A 25,305-nucleotide genomic window follows, 5' to 3' on the forward strand; every position below is an offset into this window, starting at 1 on the left:
CTTCCTTGATCCTCTGCTTAGATGTTTACTCCATTATTGAAAGTGGTGTCTCCTACTATTAATGTAGATCTATCAATTTCACCCTTCAAATCTGTCAGTATTTGCTTTGTATATTTTAAAAAGGAGCCCTTTTGTTAGGTGCATAAATATTTACAGTTGTTATATCTTCTTGTTAAATTGATCTTTTTATCATGAAATAATAACCATCTCTGTCCCTTACTTTATTTAAAGTCTATTTTACCTTGACATTAGTTTATCCTAGCTCTTTTCTTTTGGTTACTACTTAAATGTCTATTTTTTCCAATCCTTTCACTTTCAACGTACCTATGTCTTTGAATTTTAGTTGAAGCTCTTTCGTACAGCATATAGTTTGGTCATACTTCTATACCCATCCTGCCAATCCTTGTCTTTTGACTGGAAAGTTTATTCCATTTACATTTAAACTAACTACTGATAATGTAGGACTTTCTTCTTCCATTTTGCTATTTAGCCATTGTAAGTTTTGTATATTTTTGGTCCCTCAATTCTTCCTTTAATGTCTAATTTTACACATATTTGATTTTGGGTTTTCTACCATATCAAATGCCTTCTTTATTCTATTTGTATATATTTTTCATCTATTTTCCTTGTGGTTACCATGGAAACCATGGTTAAATTTAACCTCTTAAATATATTACAATTATTTTGTAATTGAATTGTGAGTTCAATAGCACACACATATAGTTTTCCTACACTCTTCTGTCCCCTACTCTTTTTGTAATCATATAAATTATATATTTGTATATTTAAGTAAAAATCTGTGGATTTATCAAAACATTTTATGCATTTGCATTTTCACACCTGTAGGAAGCAAGAAATGGAGTTATATACCAAGCAGTATGATACAATAATACTGGAATTTATAATTATCCTTTCCCAGAAGTCTTTATTTCTTTATGCTGAACTGAACCACTGTCAAGTGTCCCTTTCCTTAAGTCTGAAGAACTCCCTTTAGCGTTGCTTGTAGGGCAGATCTACCGGTGATGAACTCCATCAGCTTTTGTTTATCTGAGAATGTATTAATTGCTCCCTTATTTTTGAAATAAATTTTTTCCTGTTATAACATTCGTTATTGGTAGTCATTTTCTTTCAGTACTTTAGTATTTCAACTCACCACCTTTTTGCCTCCATGGTTTCTCATAAAAAAATCAGAACTCAGTTTAATTGGGACTCCCTTTCACATAACACATTGCTTTTCTCTTGCAGCTTCCAAAACTCTTTCATTGTGTTTTGCATTTAGTAGCGTGATGATAATATGGTGGGGTTATTTTTCTTTATGTTTATTCTACTTGGTGTTTTCTTTGCTTCTAGGATGTGCATTTTCACATCTTTTGCTGTGTTTAGGAAGTTCTCTGCCATTATTTGTTTGAATATTCCTTCTGCTGCTTTCTCTTTCTTCTCCTTCTGGGACTCCTTCATGCATACCTTTGTATGCTTGATGTTATCCCAAAGGACTCAGAGATATTTTCACTTTTTATAATTATTTTTTCTTACTGTTGGTCAGCCTAACTAATTTCACATGTCTTGTCTTTCAGTTCACTGCTTCTTCCTTCTGCCAGTTTCAATCTGCTTTTGAAACCCTTCTGGGAATTTTTTTTTTCAGTTACTGTGGTCTTCAACTGCAATAATTTCATTCGGTTGCTTTTTAAAATCTCTCATTCCCAGATTCTCATTTTGCTCATTCATTGCTTTTTTATAGCCCTTAGTTCCTTCCTATATTTTGCTTCATCTCCTTGAGCATTTTTTAGGATCTTTTCTTTATTTAGTATATCTACCTTCTGGTCCTACTTTTTGGTGTTTTTCAGATTTGTCATCTTCCTCTGGATGGACCGTTATTACGTATTTCTTTGTTTTCCTCGTGCTTTTTAAAATACAATTTTAATTGGAATTATTTTCTTTCTATCCTTTGCAAATTCTTCATTGCTAGTATATAGAAATACAAAGGATTTGGGGGTGTTGATTTTGAATCCTGAAGCTTTCCTGAATTCATTTATTAGTTATAAGAGTTTTTATTGTGGATTATTTTGCGTTTTCTAGATAAAAGATCATGTCATCTGTAAATAGGGAGAGTTTTATTTCTTCCCTTCTAATTTTGAAGCCTACATTTATTTTTCTTGCCTAATTTTTCTGACTATAACTTTCAGTAGTGTAATGAATAGAAACAGTGAAAGCATACACCCTTGTCTAGTTCCTGATCAGAGAGGAAAACCTGTCAGTCTCTTACCACTGAGTGTGATGTTGGCTGAGTGTCTTGCGTGTTCAGGAAGTTTCTTTTTAATCCTAGTTTTCTGAGTGTTTTTATCCTGAAAGGGTGTTGGTTGTTTTTCTACTTTGTACACTTTATTATTTTGCATTTTAAATGAAATATAATTGTTTAAAGCCTCTGTTAGTACAGTAAGTTATATAAACCAATTAAATATTAGAGTGAACAATGAAAAAATCTGCAGCTACAAATATCAGCATTTCTTGAATTCTAAATATTAAACACTAATATAAATACCCTTTATTAGCTATCAAAAAACATATACTTTCTCAAAATACCAAGCATAAAGTTATTAGAAATATCAACCTTGCTATAGTAATGACCTATGTTGGATTTTAGGAATATATAAAGATATAAATGTTTTTAGAATTATAGAAGAAAATCTTAATCATAAAAAATGGATATCTTGGTTCGTTTATCCATAGGCATATTAAATAAAATGTAATCATTGTAAAGTGTATGCTTGTAAAGTTTCATAAACCAATTTATAATGAAGGTAAACCAAGAAAAACAATCTGAAGATACAGATATTATAGTTTCTTGAATTCTAAATATTAGACCCTAATTTAATTACCATTTGATTAGCTATCAAAACTGTGTACATTCTCAAAATACCAGGTAGAAAGTTACTTAAAACCTCAACTTTACTATAGTAATAATCCATGTTACTGAATGTTTTCAAGTTTTTTTTTATTTCAGGAAAATATAAAGATACAAATGTTTTCACAATTAACATATGAAAATCTTATCACTTACAATATAACATTTAAAATCTATTTTATCTAATATTACCATAGCTACTTGTGCTCTCTTTTAGTTACAGTTTACATAGAATATCTATTCCCATCCTTTCATTTTTAATCTGTTTGTATCCGTGGGTCTAGGTGAGTCTCTTGTGAGTAACGTATCAATAGATCATATCATGTAATCCATTCTGTCCATCGGTGTTTTTTGTTAGTTTAGTCCATTAACGTTCAAATTTACTACTATAAAAGCAGTTTTTGGGTCTAGCATCTTATCCTCTAGTTTTTATTCATCAGATCTATACATTAGTTTCCCACTTTCACTTTTTATCCCTTAAATTGCCCTTGGGATACTCTTTAATTCTGTTCCCTCCTCCAGAACTCCCTCTCTAGTCTTTTTTTCAGTCAACAGAGCTCCCTTTAATATTTCTTGCAGGGTAGATCTCTTTTTGGCAAATTTTTGGAGCCATGGTTTATCTGTAAATATTTTAATCTCTCCCTCAATTTTACAGGACAACTTGGAAGGATAAAGAATTCTTGATTGCAAGTTTTTTTCATTCAGAATCTTAAATATATCACACACTGCCTTCTTGGCTCAGCGGTGTCTATTGAGTAGTCTGAGCTCAGTCTTATATAGTTCCTCTTGGGTGTAATAAATCTCTTTTCTTTTGCTGCTTTCATGACTTTTTGCTTCTCTTCACGACTTGACATTCTGATAAGTATGTGCCTTGGAGTAAGCCTATTTGGACTTATCTATTTGATATTTATTGGGCTTATTTTCTTTGGATATTTATGTCTTTTGTAAGGATTGGGAAGTTCCCCCATTATGTCTTCATCTAGCCTTCCTATCCCTTTACTCTTCTCTTCTTCCTCTAGGACACCAATAATTGTTATGTCTGTTTACCTCATGTTGTCTATCATTTCCCTGAAGTCAAGCTGCATTTTTTCCATCTTTCTTGCCATTTGTTCTTTTAAACATTCATTTCTTCTGTCTTCTAATTTGCTTATTCTTTCTTCTATCTCTTGAAATCTACTATTATGAGTCTTTAATATGTTTTTCTTGTTGTTTTTTACATTGGCAGGCACTGGGAAGCGAACCCAGGTCTCTGGTATGGCAGGTGAGAACTCTGCCACTGAGTTACTGTTGCCTGCCTTCTAATATGTTTTTGATCTGGTCTACAGTATCTTTCACTTCTATGATGTCTGATATTTTTCTATTCTTTCAAATTCTTTAGCTCCTTTAGTAACCTCTTGATATCTTTCATATCATTATGAACAACCTTAATTAGTTGTTCTGAATTCTGAGTCCTCTTGGATGATTTAATTTGGTCATTTGGTCGAGCCATAGATGCCTCTTCTTTGTGCATCCCCAGTATCTTTATGCTTCTTTCTGAAAAAGCTTCAGCAGCTGTTCCAAGTTCTGTGTGTTTGCTCAGGTGATTTAATTTGGTCATTTGGCTGAGCCATGTTTGTGTGGAACTTCATATGCTTTTCTGTTGTGGATGGGACATCTTAATGTTTTAATAAGGTTGTTTTGCAGATTTATTTCCCTCCCACATCTAAGATTTAGAATCAGGACTCCAGCCAGGTCTGCCAACCCTGAAACTGGGGGGTGAACGACTCGCACCACAATGGAGACTTGTCCTGCATGGCTGACAGATCTCATGGCCCCCAGCTCACCCCCAGGATGATGCCAGGCTGCAGGATCAGGTATTTCAGCTTCACACACCTGTGGTTTTCAGGCCTCTGTGGAGGGAGGGGAGCGGCACCAGAACCCAAAGAGGTCTCTTTTGCTGGTTGGATATTGGATTGGGACACTCCTTGTCTCCCGCTCCTCCCCGGGGAAGGGCCCACCAGTCCACACCAAAAAAAAAAAAAAAAGAAAAGAAAAAGAAAAACCATAAAAAACAGACACCCACAGCAGCGCATCACAAGGGCAGGAGCACGCACTCTACCCTGGCCAAGTGGAGTCTGTGCACACAAGGAGAAGCTCATCTGCTATCTTCCAAATTTGCCATGGCCACTGCAAGCTATGAAACTGGAGGGAAACTCATCCCAAACCACCTGCATTGGTAAGCAGAGTCATGACCAAGCACATTCACCCCGTTCCCTCTGTCCCAATTTCACAGAACTTTGCCCAGGGCCTCCCAATTCAGGGTAGAAGACCCTTCATGATCACTGGCACCCTGGATCCACCATCCTGGTCATTTTTCTATCACATCACTGGTTGCAAGACAGGATGACCTTGGCCACCTCTAGTCTGCCATCTTACCAGAAATCCCTCATTTTTCTTGTACTGGTTTATTATGTACTGGACATTTTAACATGTTAACTTGTGGATTTATTTCCTGAAATGTCTGCCTTCTGATTTTTTTACATTTTTTTGGGTGCATGATCTAAGAATCGAACCCAGGTCTTCTGTATGGAAGGCAGGCATTTTAACCACTGACCTATCTGTGCACCCTGCCTTCTGATTTTGTAGCCAGTTGGTTGTAAGACAGATTTTCCTCGCAGGAGATCAACCTTAGATGAATGCAGAGTGCAGGGTCCTCCCTATCTTTTCTGGGCTTTATCCTGGGCTTGTGCTTATTAGTTGTTTTGGAGTTGTCCTGTCTACAGGGGTTTAAATGCCCCCTCTGTCTCCCCTCCAGGAGATAGTCCCCTGTCATTCAGTTGTTTAGAGCAGGCAGGAATTTGTCCCAGGTTGTCTGTACACCTTTGTAGTTTCTTACATTCCTTTTTTGTTTTGAGCTACTTTTGCTTGGAAGGCTGATTCAAAGGGGGTGGGGCACACTGGAGAAGAGTTTCCCAAGTCAGTCTTTCCAGCCCAAACAAGGTTAGTATCCATGAGGGGAGTGCAGACTCACTCCAAACTGACCTGGGGAGGGGATCGGGAAGGGTGTCAGGGATTTCTTCCACAACTTCCCACATACGCATTTTCTTTACCTGCCCAGCAAATGCAGCCCTTTGACTAACTGTCCACCACAATTCTGAGGGAGCCTAACGTCTCTAAGTCTTTTCAGTCACCTTTCTCGGAGATGGGCTGAAACAGTAGCTACCCTCACAGTCAGGACCCCAGTGATCAAAAGTCACTAATCAAAAGCTAGAATCAGGAATAGGCCATCCCACCCCTGGTGTTGGGGATGAGTGTTTTTATATTCCGTGAGCTAGCTAGTGGTTGGACCCTGTTCTAGTTTGCTAGCTGCCAGAATGTGATAAATGAGAAATGGAGTGGCTTTTTAAAATGGGAATTTATTAAGTTGCTAGTTTATAGTTCAAGGCCATGAAAGTGTCCCAATTAAAGCAAGTTTATAAAAATGTCCAAATTAAGTCACCAATAAGAGGTTACCTTCACTCAAGAAAGGCCGATGAAGTTCAGAGTTTCTCTCAACTGGAAAGGCATATGGTGAACATGGCAATGTCTGCTAGCTTCCTCTCCAGGTTTCTTGCTTCATGAAGCTCCCCTGGGGATGTAGTCTTTCTTTATGTCCAGAAGCTTCTGGCAGCATGGACTCTCTGCTCTATGGCACTTTTGTCATTCTAAAAATGGGCTCTCTCCAAAATGCTCCCTCTTTTAAAGGATTCCAGTAAACTAATCAAGACCCATGTGAAATGAGTGGAATCACATCTCCCTCTATTCAAAAGTTAATACCCACAAGTGAGCGAGTCACATTTCCAATGAGATAATCTGATCATGTTTCCAACATATGGCGCTAAATAGGGTTTAAGAGAAATGGTTACTCCCACAAGATTGGTTTAAGATTAGGTCATGGCTTTCCTAGCGTATGCAAATCCTTTCAAACCAGCACAGACCCCATGGCAGTCTGCTGCAAGAGTAGGGAATGGATGCCAGGTAACATCCACCTGAAGAATACAACTTACTTCTCTTTGAGCCTCTTCTTCCTACTCTTCTCTAGATGTGTACAATATTCTACTGGGGTCCAGAATTGTGAAACATTTATTTCACATGGTTCCTGACTGTTTAATAGTTGTTCTGATGAGAGACTTGAATCCTCGAACTTCCTATTTTGCCATTTTCCCACAATCCTCCTGGAACAATATATGATTTTTCAAAAATATCATTCCCAAACCAATCTCAATTTCAGCTTCAAATATACCAGCACAGCTAGCCAGTGACTTACACTCAAGGTTCTGAGTCTCAACCCTTTCAGCCTTTTCTCATTGTACCACAGTTTTCAGTACCACTTGAGCAGTATCTACAGTCAAGAGTTCTGAATTCCAGATCCACACAGGTATTCCTGGAGTCTTCTAGGTTCAAATATCTCCAAGCTCTTTCCTTTGCTCCCCAGTCTCATGAGATAAATCTTCCACTTTATTAATTCTTAATTCAATGTAGCTTTTAACTTTTTTTGTCCTTCAACACTTATTTACCCAACTCCGTATGTCTCTGTCTTTAAGATCATGGATATGTTCTCTTTTATTTACTGGACGCTGACTGATGAAGTACTAATATTGGTACGTGTTTTGGTTTGCTGCCAGAATGCAATATACCAGAAATGAATAAAGGGGATTTATTAAGTTACAAGTTACAATTCTCAGGCCATGAAAATATCCAAATTAAGGCACCAAACAAGAGGATACCTTCTTAGAGGAAAGGCAGCTAGTATCTTGAACACATCTGTCAGCTGGGAAGGCATGTGGCTAGCGTTTGCTGGTCCATGCTCCCAGTTCATTGCTTTCAGGTTCTGTTTCCAGTGGCTTTCACTCTAATCATCTGTGGGCCCTTACTTAGCTTCTCCTGGACAAACTCTGGATTTAATCTCTTATCTTAGTATCTGTGTCTTGGTTTCATTCCTCTGCTTTCTGTGTCAGTTCTGCCTCTCTCTCTCTCTCCGTCCCTCTCTCCCTCCCTTCCACCCCATCCCCCTTGAATTCTTTTAGAGATTCCAGTAAACTAATTAAGCCCCACAGGCATTATCTAATCAAAGGGTTCCACTCAAACAATAGATCTGCCCCCAGGAAACTAAATTAGGATTAGAAGAACATGGATTTTCTGGGGTGCATAACAGTTTTAAACCAGCACGGGATGATTGTGAACGCAGAATTCAAAAGGAATCAAAAGTTTTTGTGAGTTTTTCCTCACTACTCCCCTTCACCATCTTGGCAAGATTACTAAAACTTGGTGACAGTTTTCTTAAAATTATTTTTTAAAGAGTATGAGAATTATATTTGCCATACAACTTCCATGTTATTTTGGCTAGAAAATAAGAAAAAGAAGATACTTTCAATTCTACAGAGGATGTAGTATGGCTTAGAAGCCCCGTGATTCCTCTGAAAAAACTTAACTAGGTGAAATAATTTTTAAAATTACATTTAATACATCAGAGAGCTGTGGAAGCGGTAAAGTTTGATGACAATTAAACAGAAGGTAAACCAGTGGTGGACTGTTAAGTCATTTTTCCCTGGAATCCTTCATGATTTTAGAGGTAAAATGAGCATCTCACTTGGCTCATCCATTTTGGAAGATTTCAGGGAATAATAACCTAAAAACCTCTTAGTGTCGACTAGACCAGCTACTAATCTGACAAACTTGAGGGTCATCAAATTTAAACTCAAGTCACATTCACTAAATTTAAGTTCTCTATGAGAAGATGTGGACCTACATTCAAACTTCTATAAAGCAGAATCATCTGCAATCCTTTTGTACTTAGGAAAGAAAAATCTAGTGGAAGGGGGAATGCCTCAAGCACATATACTATCTTCCTTTTAGGACACTTTCTGGTTCTGAAGTTCCGTGGAAAGGAGGCTAAAAAGCCTGGAAGTGAAGCTCTTTCAAGGCTGAGGAAATAGAAGGTTTTGGGCTCACAATTGAAAGTCCAGGAGGCTCATGATTGATTTCATGAGTAACGGCAATTAGAACAAGTATTACTAAAACTACACTCAAATCTAATCCATCTCAATCCCTAACTATAGTGATGTTATCAGGCCTTCAGCCTAATGTCTTAGCAAAGGAAAGATGGAAACCTCTCAAGTGGAAGGTCATGCCACCTGAAGCATCTATGGTTCTGTCGTACATAAATTCTAGCATATAATAAAAATTGCCAAGATGAAAAATATAAGAAACTATGAACAATAATAAAGAGAAAAACATTAAAGAAAACCTGAAGGTGTCTCAGAGATGAGCCAGATTGTAATCCAAGATGTAATGAAGAAAACTACTATGATTAATAGTTTAAAGCAAATGCAAGAAATAATAAAATTGTGAAATACGTAGAATTATTAAACAAATTAGAATCTATACAATATATCAAATGTGTATTTAGCACTGGAAAATACAACATTTGAATTTAAGACCTTAGAGGAGAGATTCAACAAATTTGACAGAATATAAATCTCTATTGTTCTCTGGTAGAAAGGTAAATGAAAAAAATGCCCATCCTAGGTAAACAGAAAAAAATGAATTAATAAAAAGATTATAAAATAAGGGATATGTGGAATTTATCAAAGGTCTAACATCCCTAAAGTTGGAGATGCAGTTGAAGAGTGGAAATAACTTAATTGAAGTAATTTTCAAAGATATAATGACAGAATTTTCAAAAAAATGAAGAAAGATGCCATCCCACTGCTTCAAGAAGTTCCATAAACTCCAAACAAGATAAACACAAAAATGCACATTCCTAGGCATGCCACAGTAAAACTGCTAAAATCCAGAGACAGAGAGAAAATCTTCAGAGCAGCCAGACATAAAAGAGCAATATTTGTAAGGGAACAATGATAAGATTGGTGGCTGGCCTCAAAAATTGTTGGAGTTCTCATATCCTCTCTAAAAGTAAAGGAAATAATATATTTGAGCTCTTGTCATACACCAATCACTTTACGCAAGATTTCTGGATCTGTTGTAAGATGGAAAATAATCCAAAGTTGATATACATGAGGAAGTTGATGCTACTATAAATGAAATAACTTCTAAGTGGCTGTGATTGAAATAGATCAGGTGGACATCTCTGTTCTTGTTTTGTACCTTTCATGATTGCCTCCTGTGTTAGTTAGATTCAGTTGTCAACTTGGCCAGGTGAGCATACCTAGTCTTGTTGCTGCAGACATAAGCCAATGGTACATGAACCTCATCTGTTGCCAATTACATCTGCAGTCAGCTAGGAGGCGTGTCTGCTGCAATGAGTGACGTTTGACTTAATTGGCTGGTGCTTAAATGAGAGATTGCAACGTAGCACAGCTAAGCAGCTCGGCATTCCTCATCTCAGCACTTGCAGCTCAGCCCAGGCCTTTGGAGATGCAGAAAGAAGTCACCCCGGGGAAAGTTGTTGGAACCCAGGGCCCTGGAGAGAAGACCAGCAGAGACCATCTTGTGCCTTCCATGTAAGAAAGAACCTCAGTGGAAAGTTAGCTGCCTTTCCTCTGAAGAACCAACAAAACTAAATCCCCTTTTATTAAAAGCCAATCCATCTCTGGTGTGTTGCATTCTGGCAGCTAGCAAACCAGAACACCTCCATTTATTTAAATCTTCAGAATATGATCCACACAGAAATTGAAAAAAACATGTAAGAGAGATGCACAGACATCAGAGAATCATATTTGTTATTACTGGAGATTTATTTATATATTCCATATGACACATTTTAAAATTATTATATTGATAAGGGTAAGTTGGAATTTGAAGTGTGGCACGAAGACAGACTCACACATTTTGGTGTATTTCTGACCATGAAATGGTATATTTGACTTAACTTGCTAAAAGGTGTGTAAAATATGGCAACATAATTATCTAATGATCTCAGAGCTGGGGAATTTAATTTGTATCAGTGTTTCAACCATTGGGTATTAGATATTTAGTGACCATATGGCATTTACATCTACCTTGGGGTTGGTGTTTAACATAGGTTTAGTATACCAATGTTACAGACTAGAATTAAAATTCATCTTTAATTAGGATGATAGGGTTATTTTTGGTCATGCCCTGGACATTTACTGAATATATCACTCCCATTACTCACTAAACTCCAGGGTGGCAAGGCAGAGAAGTCTTTGCAGAGGAAAAGACATTTTAATGATGAAGCAGACAGATTTACATAGATCATTCTAGATGGAAGGCGAGAATGTAATTTTCAAAAATAGGTAACTACGAGGAGTTCTACATTGCCAGGGCCACAGATGGTAAAGTTTGGTGACAGGAGAGGGGACATGAAATAGAAGAAAGACACGAGTTTTCTTTGTACGAAACAATCAGATAAGGAAGAGCAGAACAGTCTATCCTGATCTTAAAAATGTGTGCATACTTTTCAACATTATATTTTAATAATTTCCCTTATCAATTGTTTATTTATTTAAACATTTTGAAACAGTTTATACGTAATAAATTGTAAATATATACTAGTAGCTATGTAAATAATCCTTTCTTTTACAATGATAAAAAGACACTATGGTTTCTCTTCAGGTGGTATAAATCTTTTGCCTTTTACTGAAGATTTCCATGGAGAGAAACAACTCTGAGTCTGAAACCAATTTTTTGAGGCCTTGTTCAGGCAAGGCTGAAAGAACAACCACCCAGATCCTCTGAAAGCAAAGCTCCATTAACAAAGTCAGATTGGTGCAGAGAAGTTAAGAAACTTTATCTCACTCTGGGAACACTGGTGACCATAGCCATAGGTGAGATGTAGAGCTGGTTCAGGGACTCTGTTTCAGGTTAAGCTGCAAACTGGTTGAGAGAAGGACTCCATGGGGGAGTCCTACATGTACACAGACAGTGATCAAGGCTAACCCACAAGTCACTCAATGGAAGATCACGCTCCGTAAACACTGTAAATTTCCCAGTATGCCTTGCTAAGTTTGTCAGTTTGTTCTATTGGTTTGATTTGCTATCTGGCCATAAAATCCTCTAAAATATCATAATACTGAGAATTCTACATGGATTAAGTAGACACTAGATCTCTGACTACTTATGACTAATATTTCCAGGATCCTCAAAGAGACCCAAGGGGCATTAGAAAATAAAGAGATATGGGACAGATAATAAAAACCAGGTATCAAATATTTTCTCATACCCCCCAAAAACAATATTGCATGATTTGTTTATGTGTCCGAAGATTATTTGTTCATCTACAATCAGACCAATTTCAGACTACCAGTACCTACTGACAACCATAAACCAACATTTTTGTCCTCAATGTATATCTCCTGAATGTAGTCATAAAGCAATCAAACATTTGTCCTTGGTTTATTCCATGTTTGTAAATGGACAATAAGGACAACTGATCTTTCCAAGATTTTAAAATACCTGCTCAATTACTCATATTTTAATCAGTCATTTGGTAATTTATCAGAAATGATCCAAAACAAACTTTTCACCAAAATATAAAATGTCTTCTACTCTTGACCAAGGTTACTGAGGTAGAATATGTGATATGTAATTTTGTTCAAATAAATAAATTAAAATTTAGAGCCCTAAGAATCAAGTATTAAAAGTATGGCTGAAATAGTATAAATAATAGAAGTGTTTTCAATTATTTACTGGTAAACCAAGACAATTTCCATCTAAAAACTTACACGTCTTGCTATACCTGAGTTAAGATTTCTTTAGTGATGACATAAAAATTAATCAAATAGGAGAAAACAAACCTAATTAGTTCACTAACATTACTCTCTCAGACTTGCTGTTTCTAATTAGATCCAAAACTAAAGAAACTTGTTTAGTTCTAACTTTTAAATCAGAGTATGACGTTCTATGCATTTTACTCTGGTCCCCTGTTTGACAGCCAGGTAACTGAAATGTTGTAACACAGCTATTAAACTAAGCCTAGTGATTGAATCATAATCGACGGTGCTCTTTAGAAGTTAGTTTTGACCAAAGCATGGTAGAAATTGAGGAGTCCAATTAGGAAAATTTTGCAAATCTGCCTTACTGTGATGAAGGGGTTAACACCAATATATATCAAGATTACAGAAAATATCTTCTCCGTTTTCCAGCTAACTTCTTAAGTTGGAAGATTAATAAATAAATAACCTTATTTCATGTAAACAAACTCCACCAACCAGGATGTACAACTCAGGCTCTTGAATAATTGGCACCTTTGCAATTTATGTATTAAATTTACATCCATTTTTTTGAACTAATATCATTGATCTTCTGCATCTGATTTATGTCTTTCTCTTAGATGATAGTCTCAAATCTTTTGCTCACGTACCTGAAGAAAATTTGCATGCATATACTAAATGATGTGAGCTGTTTTTGAAAGTATGGAATGATTGCAAGTCATTGCTGTCTGTATTAATTGCAAACGTTTTTATAATGGAATAAAGTTTTTCTTTCACCTACAACTACATGAAGTGTTCTACAATTTGTCTCAATGGTGAAGTAATATTCTGGGAAAAGAGCAGTTGCACAGCAAAAGTACTGAAGTTCAAGTGGGCAAATAGTATAGGATGGGAGTGAAGATGCTAGCCTGATTATTAATATTGAAGATCAATTAAAATTTGTAGACCTGTGGGGTCACAGAAGGGGGGAACTTGAAAGCCCGTTGTTATGTTCTGCAGAACTGAGAATTTCTTGTTGCTAAGTAGCTAAATCTAGAACTCAATCAGCTGAGAGAGGAAGGGGAGAGTTATGTTTCCCTTTGACATGTGAGATCGCAAATAAAAATCTGTGTTCATAGAAAAAGGAGGCACAAACCATCTGTGATTAAGGCCATAGATAAAATGGGTGATGAAAACTGCCAGTTTTACTGCTGGTAAGTCATTCATGAAGTTTGGCTATAAAACAGGGAAGCATGAAGTATGGGGCATGCATGTACACCAGAAGATACAAGCACACATCACACACACACACATGACATGCACATATACATACTTTGTAGCCAAGTGTTCAGATCATGTTGACATTAACGTGCTCTTTAATATTTTCCATTCTATTGAATTTTTTGGATGAGATCCACTTGGCTTTTCAATTAGGTTGTGGCTCACAGTTTGGAAAACACTGAGTTAGGTTATGAATGACAGGGGAAGGGGAGATGATATTCAGGATACAGATTTGACATATTTGAAGGACCTGAAGGGGATAGATGATAAAGAGAAAGTGTACATCTGTCTTTGTATTATAAAAGAACATAGGTTTGATTTAGCACTAGGTTGCATTATTTAATAACAATGTGATGTGCCATCAGGTATTGTGGTTTCTGGAGTCCTTAAAATCATGTCATGTGATCAAATGACGGGACTGGCTCCAGGAATTTTTTTTCTGTTTTTTTTTTTTTTTTGGCTCTAGGATTTTTGCTTCTTTTCTTTCAACATTCCCCCACACCGAGGTAAAAGGAAGACATTCTGACACATTTATATGGGTTAGGTTCATTCTCAACAACTTAGTATCTTTCACAGTTCCTTACCTTTGAAGCTAGCCACATTCCAAATAAGTAACTAAAAAGATGAACATTCATGTCAAGGAGAACCATGGGAGGCAAATCAGTTTACCAGTGTTTTACTCACCAGTGAGACGTGTTTATCTCAGAAGTTGACCTAATTATTGGCCTTCTGGTGTGTTTCTGGCACTTTGTGAGATGAGGGCTTACCCATTACCACGGGGCATGTACCCAAGTGATCCAAGCCCTTCTGTCATCTCAGTGAAAGTCATAAAGCAATGAAATCACTGTCCAGGACAAAGGAATATGGATTAAAAGGAATGGTTTGAAATAAACACCTATTCATGAATTCATCCTTTTGCCTGCAGAGGCAGGGTGTCTCAGCCCAGTTCTGAGTATGTTTCCTCATTTTAAAAAGCACTCTTGAAACATTTTGGTCTTTGTATTTATTTGTACCCCAGCAGTGTTGGTACTTTGTTGTAGAAGAGGATAATATAGCAGGTGACGGTATCAATCCTGTTTGAATGAGGAGTTTGGCAGAGTGACTGAATTGATGGACTCTGGAGCTAGGCCACCTATGGATGGGAGAAAATCCATTGGCTTTGTGAGATAAGTGGATTAAAGTGAAGGAAAATTATTTGAGGTCTTTATGAATTTCTCAAGTAAGCTTAGATGAAGGAAACAAGGTTAAGTTTGTGCAGGATTGATTTGGGAGTTGAACTAAGGATAAGAAAGGTAATCCGATAATTGCTGGTTTAGTGTTTTTAAGTGGCTTTGGAAATTGAATGGGAACCTAGCCTCTGGACCATGGTGCATATGGGGATTCTGAGAGTAGGAAACTTCTACTCCACAGGGCTTCACATTATTAAGAGGCAGGTTTTGATAAGATTAGTGTATGTCAGGAGGGCTCCATGAAACAGTGTTTCTTCATGAACAGAAACACGATTTGTGTTGCCTTTCATGAAGGGAAAATTCCAGAAGTCACAGAAGAAAGATTCAAGTAGACTTTCTTCTTCAGCCATTCTAATAGATGCATAGTAATATCTCATTGTGTTTTAATTTACATTTCTCTAATGGCAAATTATGTTGATAACATTTTCATGTGCTTATTACCCACAGGTTCATCCGCTTCAGTGAAAAATCTGTTCATATCTTTTGACCACTTTCTATTTGTATTTGTTTTCTGTTTTTTGAATGTTGACTTTTGGGTGCTTTTAATATTTATAAAGATAATTTCTTTTAGTGTACACATGACTTAAATATATTTTCTCCCAGCCTATAATTTGCCTTTTCATCCCCTCTCATCCCCTTTACAGGACTTTTTCCAGAGGACTTTTAAACACTTATGTGATATGATTTATCCATTTTCCTTTAATGAATCAAGTGTCAGGTCTAACTCTTTGCCTATTCCTAGACCCCAAAGATTATTTTGTATGTTTTTTTTTTGCAAAAGTTTGATAATTTACATTAAAAAATTTAAGTGTTTGATCTAACTTGAGTTAATTTTGCTTAAGATAATAGATTTACTTTATTTACTTATGAAATTTCAATTGTTTCATCCCCAGTTTTTGAAAAGCCATTCCTCCTTCATGGAATTGCTTTTGTTCCTTAATCAAAATTCAGGTGGGCACATTGGTTAGAGTTATCAAATTTGTTCCCATGTAATCATGTGTTTATACCTATTCCATAATCATCATCTTCTCCTTACTGTAGCTACTTAGCTGACTTTTACATGGGGAAATTAATCCTTCACTTTTTTCTTGTTTTTCAAACTATTCAAGGCCCTCCATTTCCATAAAGTTTTAGAATGAACTTGTCTGGATTTATGAAATCCTTGCAGGAATTTTGACTAGAGTTGTAGTCAATCTATAGTTAAATAATGGAAAATTAACATCTTTAACGTGTTGAGTCTTAAGTCATGAACTTGATTTCTCTTCATTTATTTAGGTCTTTGTTTATTTTTCTTCCGCATTTTGTAAATTTTGCCATACCGCTATAGGATGTGTTTTGTTAAATTTGTACCTACAAATTTTGTTTTAATTTGCAGCAATTTAATATGATGTGTTAATTTTAAATTGTAAGTTCATTGTATATTGGAATGAGATTCATTTTGTGTTTGTTGATTTTGTATCTTGTTTCCTCCATGAATCACTTTTTATTTACAGTATTTTGGGGGTGAGGCAAAATTAATTTTGGGTTTTCAGTGTAGACAGTGTGACAACTGCAAATGGGGGCAGTTTTTTTTTTTTCCCCTCTGTTCCAATCTGTATGCTTTTAAATTCTTGAGTTTTTCAAAGTACCAGAACATTCAGTACTCTATTCAATCAGAGCACTGATAACAGGCTTCCTAGATTTGTTCTAGTCTTAGAGGAAAGCATCTGATTTTTCATAATTAAGTATGATTAAGCTGTTGATTGTTTTAGATTATCTTTATGAGATTGGAGAAGTTCTCATCTATCCTGGAATGTTGATAATTTTGGTTTTGGTTTTGAATCATAAATAAATGCTGAATTTGTCAAATGTTTTTTTCCGTGTCAGTTGACATGAACATATGACTATTGTTCTTTAGCATATTGATGTTAGATCACAATGACTGATCTTCAAATGTTGATGCAGCCTTGCATAACTGGATAAATTCCACATTTGTTTGTGATTTATAAGAACCTTTGTGCATCATTTGATTTGAATTCTTAGTAATAAGTTGAGAATTGTTACATCTAAATTTGTGAGAAATATTGCTCTGTAGTTTTCATTTTTGTGTGTGTTATATTTGTATACCTGTTTTTAGGGTAATACTGATCTTGTAAAACAAATTGTAAAGTGTTCACTCCTTGGCTTTATTGCAAATATGGGTATTGATTCTTCTTTAAATGTTTGGTAAAATTCCTTAGTAAAACTAAACTGGCCCTGAAGATTTTTCTTCTGGGTGATTTTAAGTTAGAAATTCAATTTCTTTCATGGTTATAGGTCTATTTGGGTTATCAGTTTCATGTGGTTGAATGTGGAGGATTTGTGGATTTTGTGGCACTAGACCATGTCTTCTAACTTGTCAAATTATTTAGTATAAAGTCATTCATAGTATTTTCTTATTCTAAGGGTTTTGGGATGTGTTTCTTGGCTAATATTTTTAATTTCAGTCTTTATTTTAATAATTTAGTCTTGCCACAGATTTATCAATTGTCTTGATTTTATTTTGAGAACCAGTTTTTGTTTCCCTAATTGTCTCCATTTTCCTGTTTCATTTCACTGATTTCTTCTATCTTTGTTTTCTTACTTCTGCCTGCTTTGCTTTAACTTGCTCTTTTCTTTCTAGCATTGTTTAGTTTCTTGAGATAGGAATTTAGATTATTTATATGATATACTTTTTCTTTTCTAGTATAAGCATTAGGTATTATTAATTTGCCTGTTTAGCATTGTTTTTAGCTCACCCACAAATTGTGATATATTGTGTTTTCAAGACTTTGTCCATAGAATATTTAAAAAGTGCGCTAATTTCAACGATTATGAATATTTTCCTTATGACTTTCTGATAAGGATTTTTTAGCTCCATTATGATCAAAGAGCATATTCTGAATGACTTCAGTTCTTTTAAATTAATTGTGGTTTGTTTTATAAGCCAAGATAAGACTTCACTTTGGTGAACACTCCAGGGCACTGGAAAAGAATACATACTTTGTTGTTACTGGGTGGAGTGTTCCATAAATATCAAATGGATCTTGTTAATTAATATTATTTTTTCAGTTCGTCTTTATCCTTGCTGATTCTGACCAGTATTCTGTAAATTACTGTGAAATTCTTAACTTTTATTAGTGGATTTGTCTATTTCTCTTTTTAACTCTATTAGTCTTTGCTGCATGTATTTTGAAGCATTTTCTATTTTTTTAAAATTTATTTGAGAAGTTGCAGCTTCACAGAACTATCATGAATAAAGTACAGGATTCCCATATATCATCCTATTATTTACTATTTGCATTGGTGTGAAACATTTGTTGCAGTTGATGGAAGGACTTTTTATAATGATACTGTTAACTATAATCAGACCTGAAATTAGCGTTCACTGTGTTGTGCAGTTACATAGATTTTTTTAAAACTTTTATTCTGTTACCACATATACAACCTAATATCTCCCCTTCTAACCACATTCAAATACATATTTCAGTGCTGTTAATTATATTCACATTGTTTTGGTAACATTACCACTATCCATTACCAAAATATTTTCTTTGTCCAAAGAGGGACCTTGTATATATTAAGCCTCAACTTCCTGTTTCCTATGTCCACCCCATCACCTGTTAGCCTATATTCTAGACTCTAACTCGGTAAATATTATATGATCTTGCTGAATAGGACATAATTTAAGTGGCAGACTCTTGAAGCTCTCCCTTTTAGTAGTTATTCATTCAAAAAGATAGTAAAGTCTATCTTTTTGGTTCCTTGAGCATTCTATGATTACATATGTTTCGTTTTTTTCCCTCCTAATTTTGTTTACTCTGAAATCTAATTTAATTCACATTTATCTATCCATTACTGCCTTTTATATTAAGGTTTCTATAATATTTTATTTTTCATCCTTTACTTTCAGCTTACTTATATGTTTGGAAGTGAGTTATTTGTGTATAGCATGACATATAGCAGGTGAGGTTTTTTTTAATCCACTGTACCAACCTATAACCTTTTTTGGGAGGGAGGTGAGTACATGGCCCAGGAATCGAACCCGGGTCTCCCGTATGGGAAGTGAGCATTCTACCACCAAACCACCCGTGCACCCGTCCAATGCATAACTTTTTAATTGGTCCTTATAGACCACTCACATAAAGAAATTATTTTTATATTAGGGCTTCAGCATATTATCTTTTTTTTTTTTAATTTTGTTCTGTTTTTTGCTCTTCTGTTTTTTTATTGTAATCCTGTAAGTTGCTGAAATATTTTTAGAATTTCATTTTGAATGATTCATAATGGTTTGCATTGTATCACTTTTTATAATTTACTTAGTAATTGTTCTAATTCCTACAACATGCCCATAACTTATCACAGCCTACTGGTGTCAATGTTATACTATTTACGTGAAGCACTAAAACTTTCTTTCCTTTAGGTCCATGCTCCTTTCCCAATTTTAAAATAATTTTGTTTTAATTATTTCCTCTAAATAGACAGAGATGTATGATAATAGTTATCATTTTTGCCTTCAACCTTATTCATGATTTAAGAAACTCATGAAATAAAAGATTTTTGTTGTATTTACTGCTCATTTTACCCATTTTATTGTTCCTCTTTCCCTCAGAAGTTCCCTAGCTTCTTCTGTTACCATTTTCTTTCTATTTTTGCAGCTCCTGTTCCAGGTTTACTGCCAACAAATCTCTTCATTTTTCACTGGAGAGATGAACATCATTATTTCTTCATTACTCCTGGAGAAAGTGATGCCAGGAGCAAGTTACACAATTTTCAGTTCTTGTCTTTTTGTAGTTTAAAAAATATTGTGCCACAATTTTTTCTGGCCTCCCTGGGTTCATAGAGGAAATCACAGTCATTGAAATTGGTGTTCCTTTATAGAAACTGTGTTGTTTCTGTTAAGTTGTTATTAATTTTTTTTCTTTCTAGAAAGAATTTAAAAGTTTAGCTATGATGTGTATTGATACAGAATTATTTAAGCTTTCTTCTTATTCAAGATTCTCTCAGCTTCTTTAATCTGTAAATTTCTTTTCCGATAAATTTGGAAATGTTTCAGCCATTTCATGTTTGATATTTTTTGAAGACCTACACACTTTTTCTTCTTTTTGACTCTGGTGATCTGATGTTTAATCTTTTGTAAATATCCCCAAATCTCTGAGTCTCTCTTCATTTTATTTTCAGTCTATTTTCACTTTGTTGTTTAATTTAAATAAAGTTTAATGTTCTGTCTTAACACTCACTTGATTCTGTTCTGTCATCGCCACTCTACTATTGAGTCCCTCCAGTAAGCTTTTTCTGTATATTGTTTTATTTTTTTGCTCTACAGTTCCAATTTTGTTCTTTTGTTTATCTTTTATTGTTTAATGAAATGTCAATATTTTCCTATGTTACAAGAAAAATGGTAATGTTGAAGTGTTTTTATGATAGATCCTTTAAAATCCTTGTCAGATAATTTCAACATCTGATTCATATCAGTATTGGTGTCAGGTGATTGTCATTTCTCATTCACAATATGGTTTCCCTGGTCCTTAGTTCAACAAGTGGTTTTCAATTTTTAGCATTTGGTTTGTGTGAACATATGACTCAGGAAACTGCCTGTGAGACTCCTAATTTAATCTTCTATTCTAGCTGGCAGTCACCATTATGTTTATAGTATATTCTCATTTGCTTTCGTGGGCCATATTCCAATGAAAATGGAGTTTTAGAGGTCTTTCAATGTCACTTCAGTCTACCTTTTCCTTCCTGGTCTGATGGAACCTCAGCTCAATTCTGCTGATGCACCCTGGGCAGGTAGAAGGTGTTTCTCTGGGCAATGTGATGCCATTGGCCTGCTTTCATTCCCAGAGAGAGCAAGGGCAGAAGACAATGGGTTTGAGTTTTGCATGTTACTGGATTCAGAACTTGGAGATGCTAGGCTTTCCTGATGCCACTGCCATGCCTCATTTAGCCTGAGTTCCTGTGACCTGGTTGTAGAGTATGGGTTGGGTTGGTTTGCTGGAGCTTCACTGCTGCCTCTGAAAGCAATGGCCTAACTAGTGACCTGTTTTTGTAGTTGGGTTTAATTTAGCTCATCTTTGCAGTTTTGTTGCTAAGGGGGCAGGTTGGATGATCCTCATTGCACTGACTATGGAATATTTTTTGGGTCAACATGTCTTTGATGCTGCCATGTGGCCACTGGTGTTCTCAGGTGTCCAAGGGATTGGGCTCCTCACTAGATCTTTTTGAGCTTCAATCTTCTTTGTTTTTTGACCAGGGAACAAGTATTTTGTTGAGTTGTTTTTTCCCCCTATGCCTGCTGGTGATTCTGGGATATATGTCTCTCCAGAGCCTGGTCTGATATGTACAAATGGAAAACCATGGGAACTCACCTTGTTGCCAGTCCTCAAGTCCTGAAAACTTTAGCCAGTCTGCTGATTTATTTCCAAGATATTTAGATGTATATATAAAAGGGGAAGGAACAGGGAAATATCAACTGGTTCTAAAGCCAGAATTAGATATATATTTCAGTGATCTTCTTTCAGAATGTAATCACTTACAAAATCTTTTTAAATAACACCCATATATCTCCAAAATTCACTCACCACTAACTCTATAACCATTTGTTCTTTTACAAATAAGGACTGGTATATAGCAGATGATAATATTTGTGAAAGACAGAGATGACACTCTAGAATAGGTTCCATTCTGACAGGGCTAATGAGGAACTTAAGGTAGAGAAAAGACAACTAATAAATATTTATTCTAGAGGGAGGCATGTGGAAAGGGCAATAGCAGTGACTAATATGAAAAATATGATAGTATTTTTCTTAATGTATCTTACGTAATGTCATAATGTGTCATTTGAAATTGAACACAAGAGCTATTAGTACTTAGAACATTTCAAATGTGGAAATTGGGGCTTTCCTGAAAACCCTAGTGATAGGAATATCTACCTCCTAAGAACATTTTTCCTCAAAGTATTGGTTTTGGAAATGTTAGCACAAATTCATATATTTGGAGAAGAATATAATGATTCCATATGTGTATATCATCCAAATTCAAGAATTATAAGTTTAGCACCAAACTCCATTCTCCTATATACTCCCAGGACCACTCTGCCCCATCAAAATTTAAGAGCAGAGATCAGGCAGTTTCTTAAATCATATCTTGACCCATAAAAACATTAAATGCTTTTATCCAATGCCTTACCCATTCTCTCCCAGCAGGCACTCTCAAAAACCACTCCTATCCAAAAACCACTTTTTATTTTATTTATAGTGCTGCGGTTCTGATGATTCAACTATGCCAGAAGACAGACCTTTAAAGATTAGCACAGAACACTGACCAGCTCACAGGGAGGAGCTGGTCAAGGTGTGACTCCAAACCCTGACTTCCTCTACTCTGGACCAATGGCTCCATAACTGTTATTCCATAATGACTGCGAGTGAAGCCCTGTTGCACTTGAGGATCACTCTTCTGCTACACTGGCTGGGGGTGTTTCTGTCCTTTTCTGGACACACTCAGGCTGAGCACTCCCAATATCACAGCCCCCCAGAAGTGGTGATTCCCTTGAAGGTAACTGGCAGAGGCCGAGGCACCAAGGCTCCGGGCTGGATCTCCTATAGGATGAACTTTGGGGGCCAGAAACACATTGTCCACATGAAGGTCAAGAAAATTTTATTGGCCAGGCACCTCCCAGTGTTCACCTACACGGACCAGGGTGCCCTCCTGGAGGACCAGCCCTTTATTCAGAATGACTGCTACTATCATGGTTCTGTGGAGGGGGACCCCGAATCCCTGGTTGCCCTCAGTACCTGCTTTGGGGGCTTTCGAGGAATGTTGCAGATTAATGACATTGCTTATGAAATTCAGCCCATAATGTCTTCTGCCACATTTGAACATCTAGTGTATAAGATGGATGGAGAGGGGACACAATTCCCAAATCTGAGACTTGACTTTATGCAAGAGGAAACAGTACACAAATTAGACTTTCCAGAAATCAGTAATTCCACTCTGAAGCAAAGCTCTTATGAGGGCTGGTGGGCCCATGAGTGGTTTCTTGAATTGGCAATAGTGGTGGATAATACTCTGTATCTTCATTTTGAACAGAATGTTTCTAAGGTGCAGGAGGATATATATAATATTATCAATATAGTGGATTCCATTTATGATGTATTGGGTATTAATATCCAGTTGTTTGGTATTGAGATCTGGACTGATGAAAATTTTATTATAGTAGATAATGTAAATACTGTTCTAGCCAAATTTAGCAAATGGAAGATCAAAAACTTTTCTAACCGGATACAACATGATGCTGTACAGTTTTTTATAAATAAGGCATTAAAAGGATTACCTGGTATGGCCTACCTTGGAGGAGTGTGTAAAAAACAGTATAATTTTGCAATTGTGACTTTCCAAGGTAAAACCTGGAACAATTTTGCAAACTCTGTGGCCCATGAGCTTGGTCATGTTTTGGGTATGCCTCATGACGACAAAACATGTGTATGTGGGCAAAAACAACGATGCATAATGAATTCCCAGAAAGTGGGATCAGTTAGGTTCAGCAACTGCAGCTATGCTTCTTTGTGGAAAACCACTGTAAGTCTGGGACAATGTTTGCGTTACGCTCAACAGACAGATGAAATCTTTATACTGAAACGTTGTGGAAATGGTATTGTTGAAGAAGAAGAAGAATGTGACTGTGGACCCTTAAAAAATTGTGATAAAGATCCCTGTTGTCTGTCAAACTGCACTCTGAGTTCTGGGTCTGCTTGCGCTTTTGGGCTTTGCTGCAAAAACTGCCAGTTCTTGCCATCAGGGGAAGTTTGTAGAAAACAGATCAATGAATGTGATCTTCCAGAATGGTGCAATGGAACGTCCCATGAGTGTCCAGATGATGTATATGTGCAGAATGGAAATCCCTGTAATGATACTGCCTCCTGCTATGAAAAGAGATGTAACAGCCACAATGAACAGTGTAAGCAGATCTTTGGCAAAGAGGCCAAGAGTGCAAATAAAAATTGCTACCAAGAAGTCAACACCAAAGGTGACCGTTTTGGTAACTGTGGAAAGAAGGATAGTATCTATAAATCATGCAATACTTCTGATATCCTGTGTGGGAGAATTCAGTGTGAGAATGTGAAAATAGTTCCCTTTCTGAAAGAGCATTATACTGTGCTTCAGACTCACTTCAATGGTGTCACCTGCTGGAGCACTGACTATCATTTTGGAATGACCATACCCGATATTGGTGATGTGAAAGATGGCACAGAATGCGGCCCAGACCATATCTGCATCCAGAGGAAATGTGTCAGAAGGTCTTCATTGAAAAGTGATTGTTCATCACAGACCTGCAACAATAGAGGTGTCTGCAACAGTAAACATCAATGTCATTGCAATGATAAGTGGGCCCCTCCTTACTGCCTGGAAAAAGGACACGGAGGTAGCATTGACAGTGGCCCAGCCCCTATTAAAAAAGAAGATAAAAAGAGTTACCTTGCAATATTGTGGCTTATTCCTTTGATTGTTTTATTTTTATGCTATTTCTGTTTGCTTTTTATGTTTTGGAAAAGAAAACAGCATCAGAAAAAACAACAAAAAATTAAGAAACATCCTCAGATAATTCGAGCATCAGTGCCAATTCCAAGAGACAGCAAAGTTCATATTCATTCTCAGAAAGAGCCAAGAACATTGACAATTCCAAAAGAGCATATGGCTCATACTCAATCTGTGTAAAGGCCAACATCAGGTTCAATTTCAAGAAATGTACCCTGATATCAATAAAATTTCTCATGCATTAAATTTGGTCTCCTGGAAGTTCAGATGTTAGGGCACTTCTCAAGAGACTGCTGACAGAAAAACTCAGGGATCTATTCTGTCAGATCATAAGCTTTAGTCATTAAAAGAGGTAATTCCTAGCATGTTTTTACTTACTCTTCATTATTTTAAGGAAGTTGAAGGTTTACTTTTTTTCTGAAGTTGGCCTCTTAAATATCTTGAACAAAGAATATTAAGGCTTTGGACTACTGTTTCTCATTTCCATAGCTGTCTTCCCCTTTGTCCTCTTCTTTGTAAAGCCTACACCATGATGGGAAGGTAGAATCCACATTTCTACTTTGGCAGGCCCCTTTCTTAAAGTTTCTGTTAATGGAGCATTGGAAGGGGAATGGAAACCTGGGGTCATTGCTTGTAACTGTTTAGACCAGTGTTGCCTCAATAATAGCTTTCAACCTGGCAGCAGTAGTTGCTTTCAGTCTCCATCTTTTAATCACTGCCAGAACCAACC

The 25,305-nt window shown here is 36.2% G+C and overlaps 1 protein-coding gene and 1 non-coding gene across 4 annotated transcripts in view; both read left to right on the forward strand.

The window, feature by feature from the left end:
• LOC143669761 (disintegrin and metalloproteinase domain-containing protein 21-like) overlaps positions 1-24,821 on the forward strand; it is a 62,614-nt gene extending 37,793 nt beyond the window's left edge. For 2 of the 3 annotated variants that reach the window (XM_077144354.1, XM_077144352.1), the window contains exon 2: positions 22,299-24,821. In XM_077144354.1, coding sequence (XP_077000469.1) covers positions 22,455-24,755 — 2,301 coding nt within the window. In that variant the 5' untranslated portion in view covers positions 22,299-22,454 and the 3' untranslated portion in view covers positions 24,756-24,821. Of the gene's footprint in view, positions 1-13,592; positions 13,749-22,298 lie in introns of those variants that run through there. The other variant, XM_077144353.1, reaches the window with a different exon arrangement.
• LOC143670059 (U5 spliceosomal RNA) lies at positions 11,439-11,554 on the forward strand. The gene has a single exon (XR_013169240.1). It is a non-coding gene; the product is annotated as a U5 spliceosomal RNA (small nuclear RNA).
• Positions 24,822-25,305: the final 484 nt, after the last annotated feature.

The sequence above is a fragment of the Tamandua tetradactyla genome, chromosome 26 (genome assembly GCF_023851605.1).
Source record: "Tamandua tetradactyla isolate mTamTet1 chromosome 26, mTamTet1.pri, whole genome shotgun sequence".
Lineage (NCBI taxonomy): Eukaryota > Metazoa > Chordata > Mammalia > Pilosa > Myrmecophagidae > Tamandua > Tamandua tetradactyla.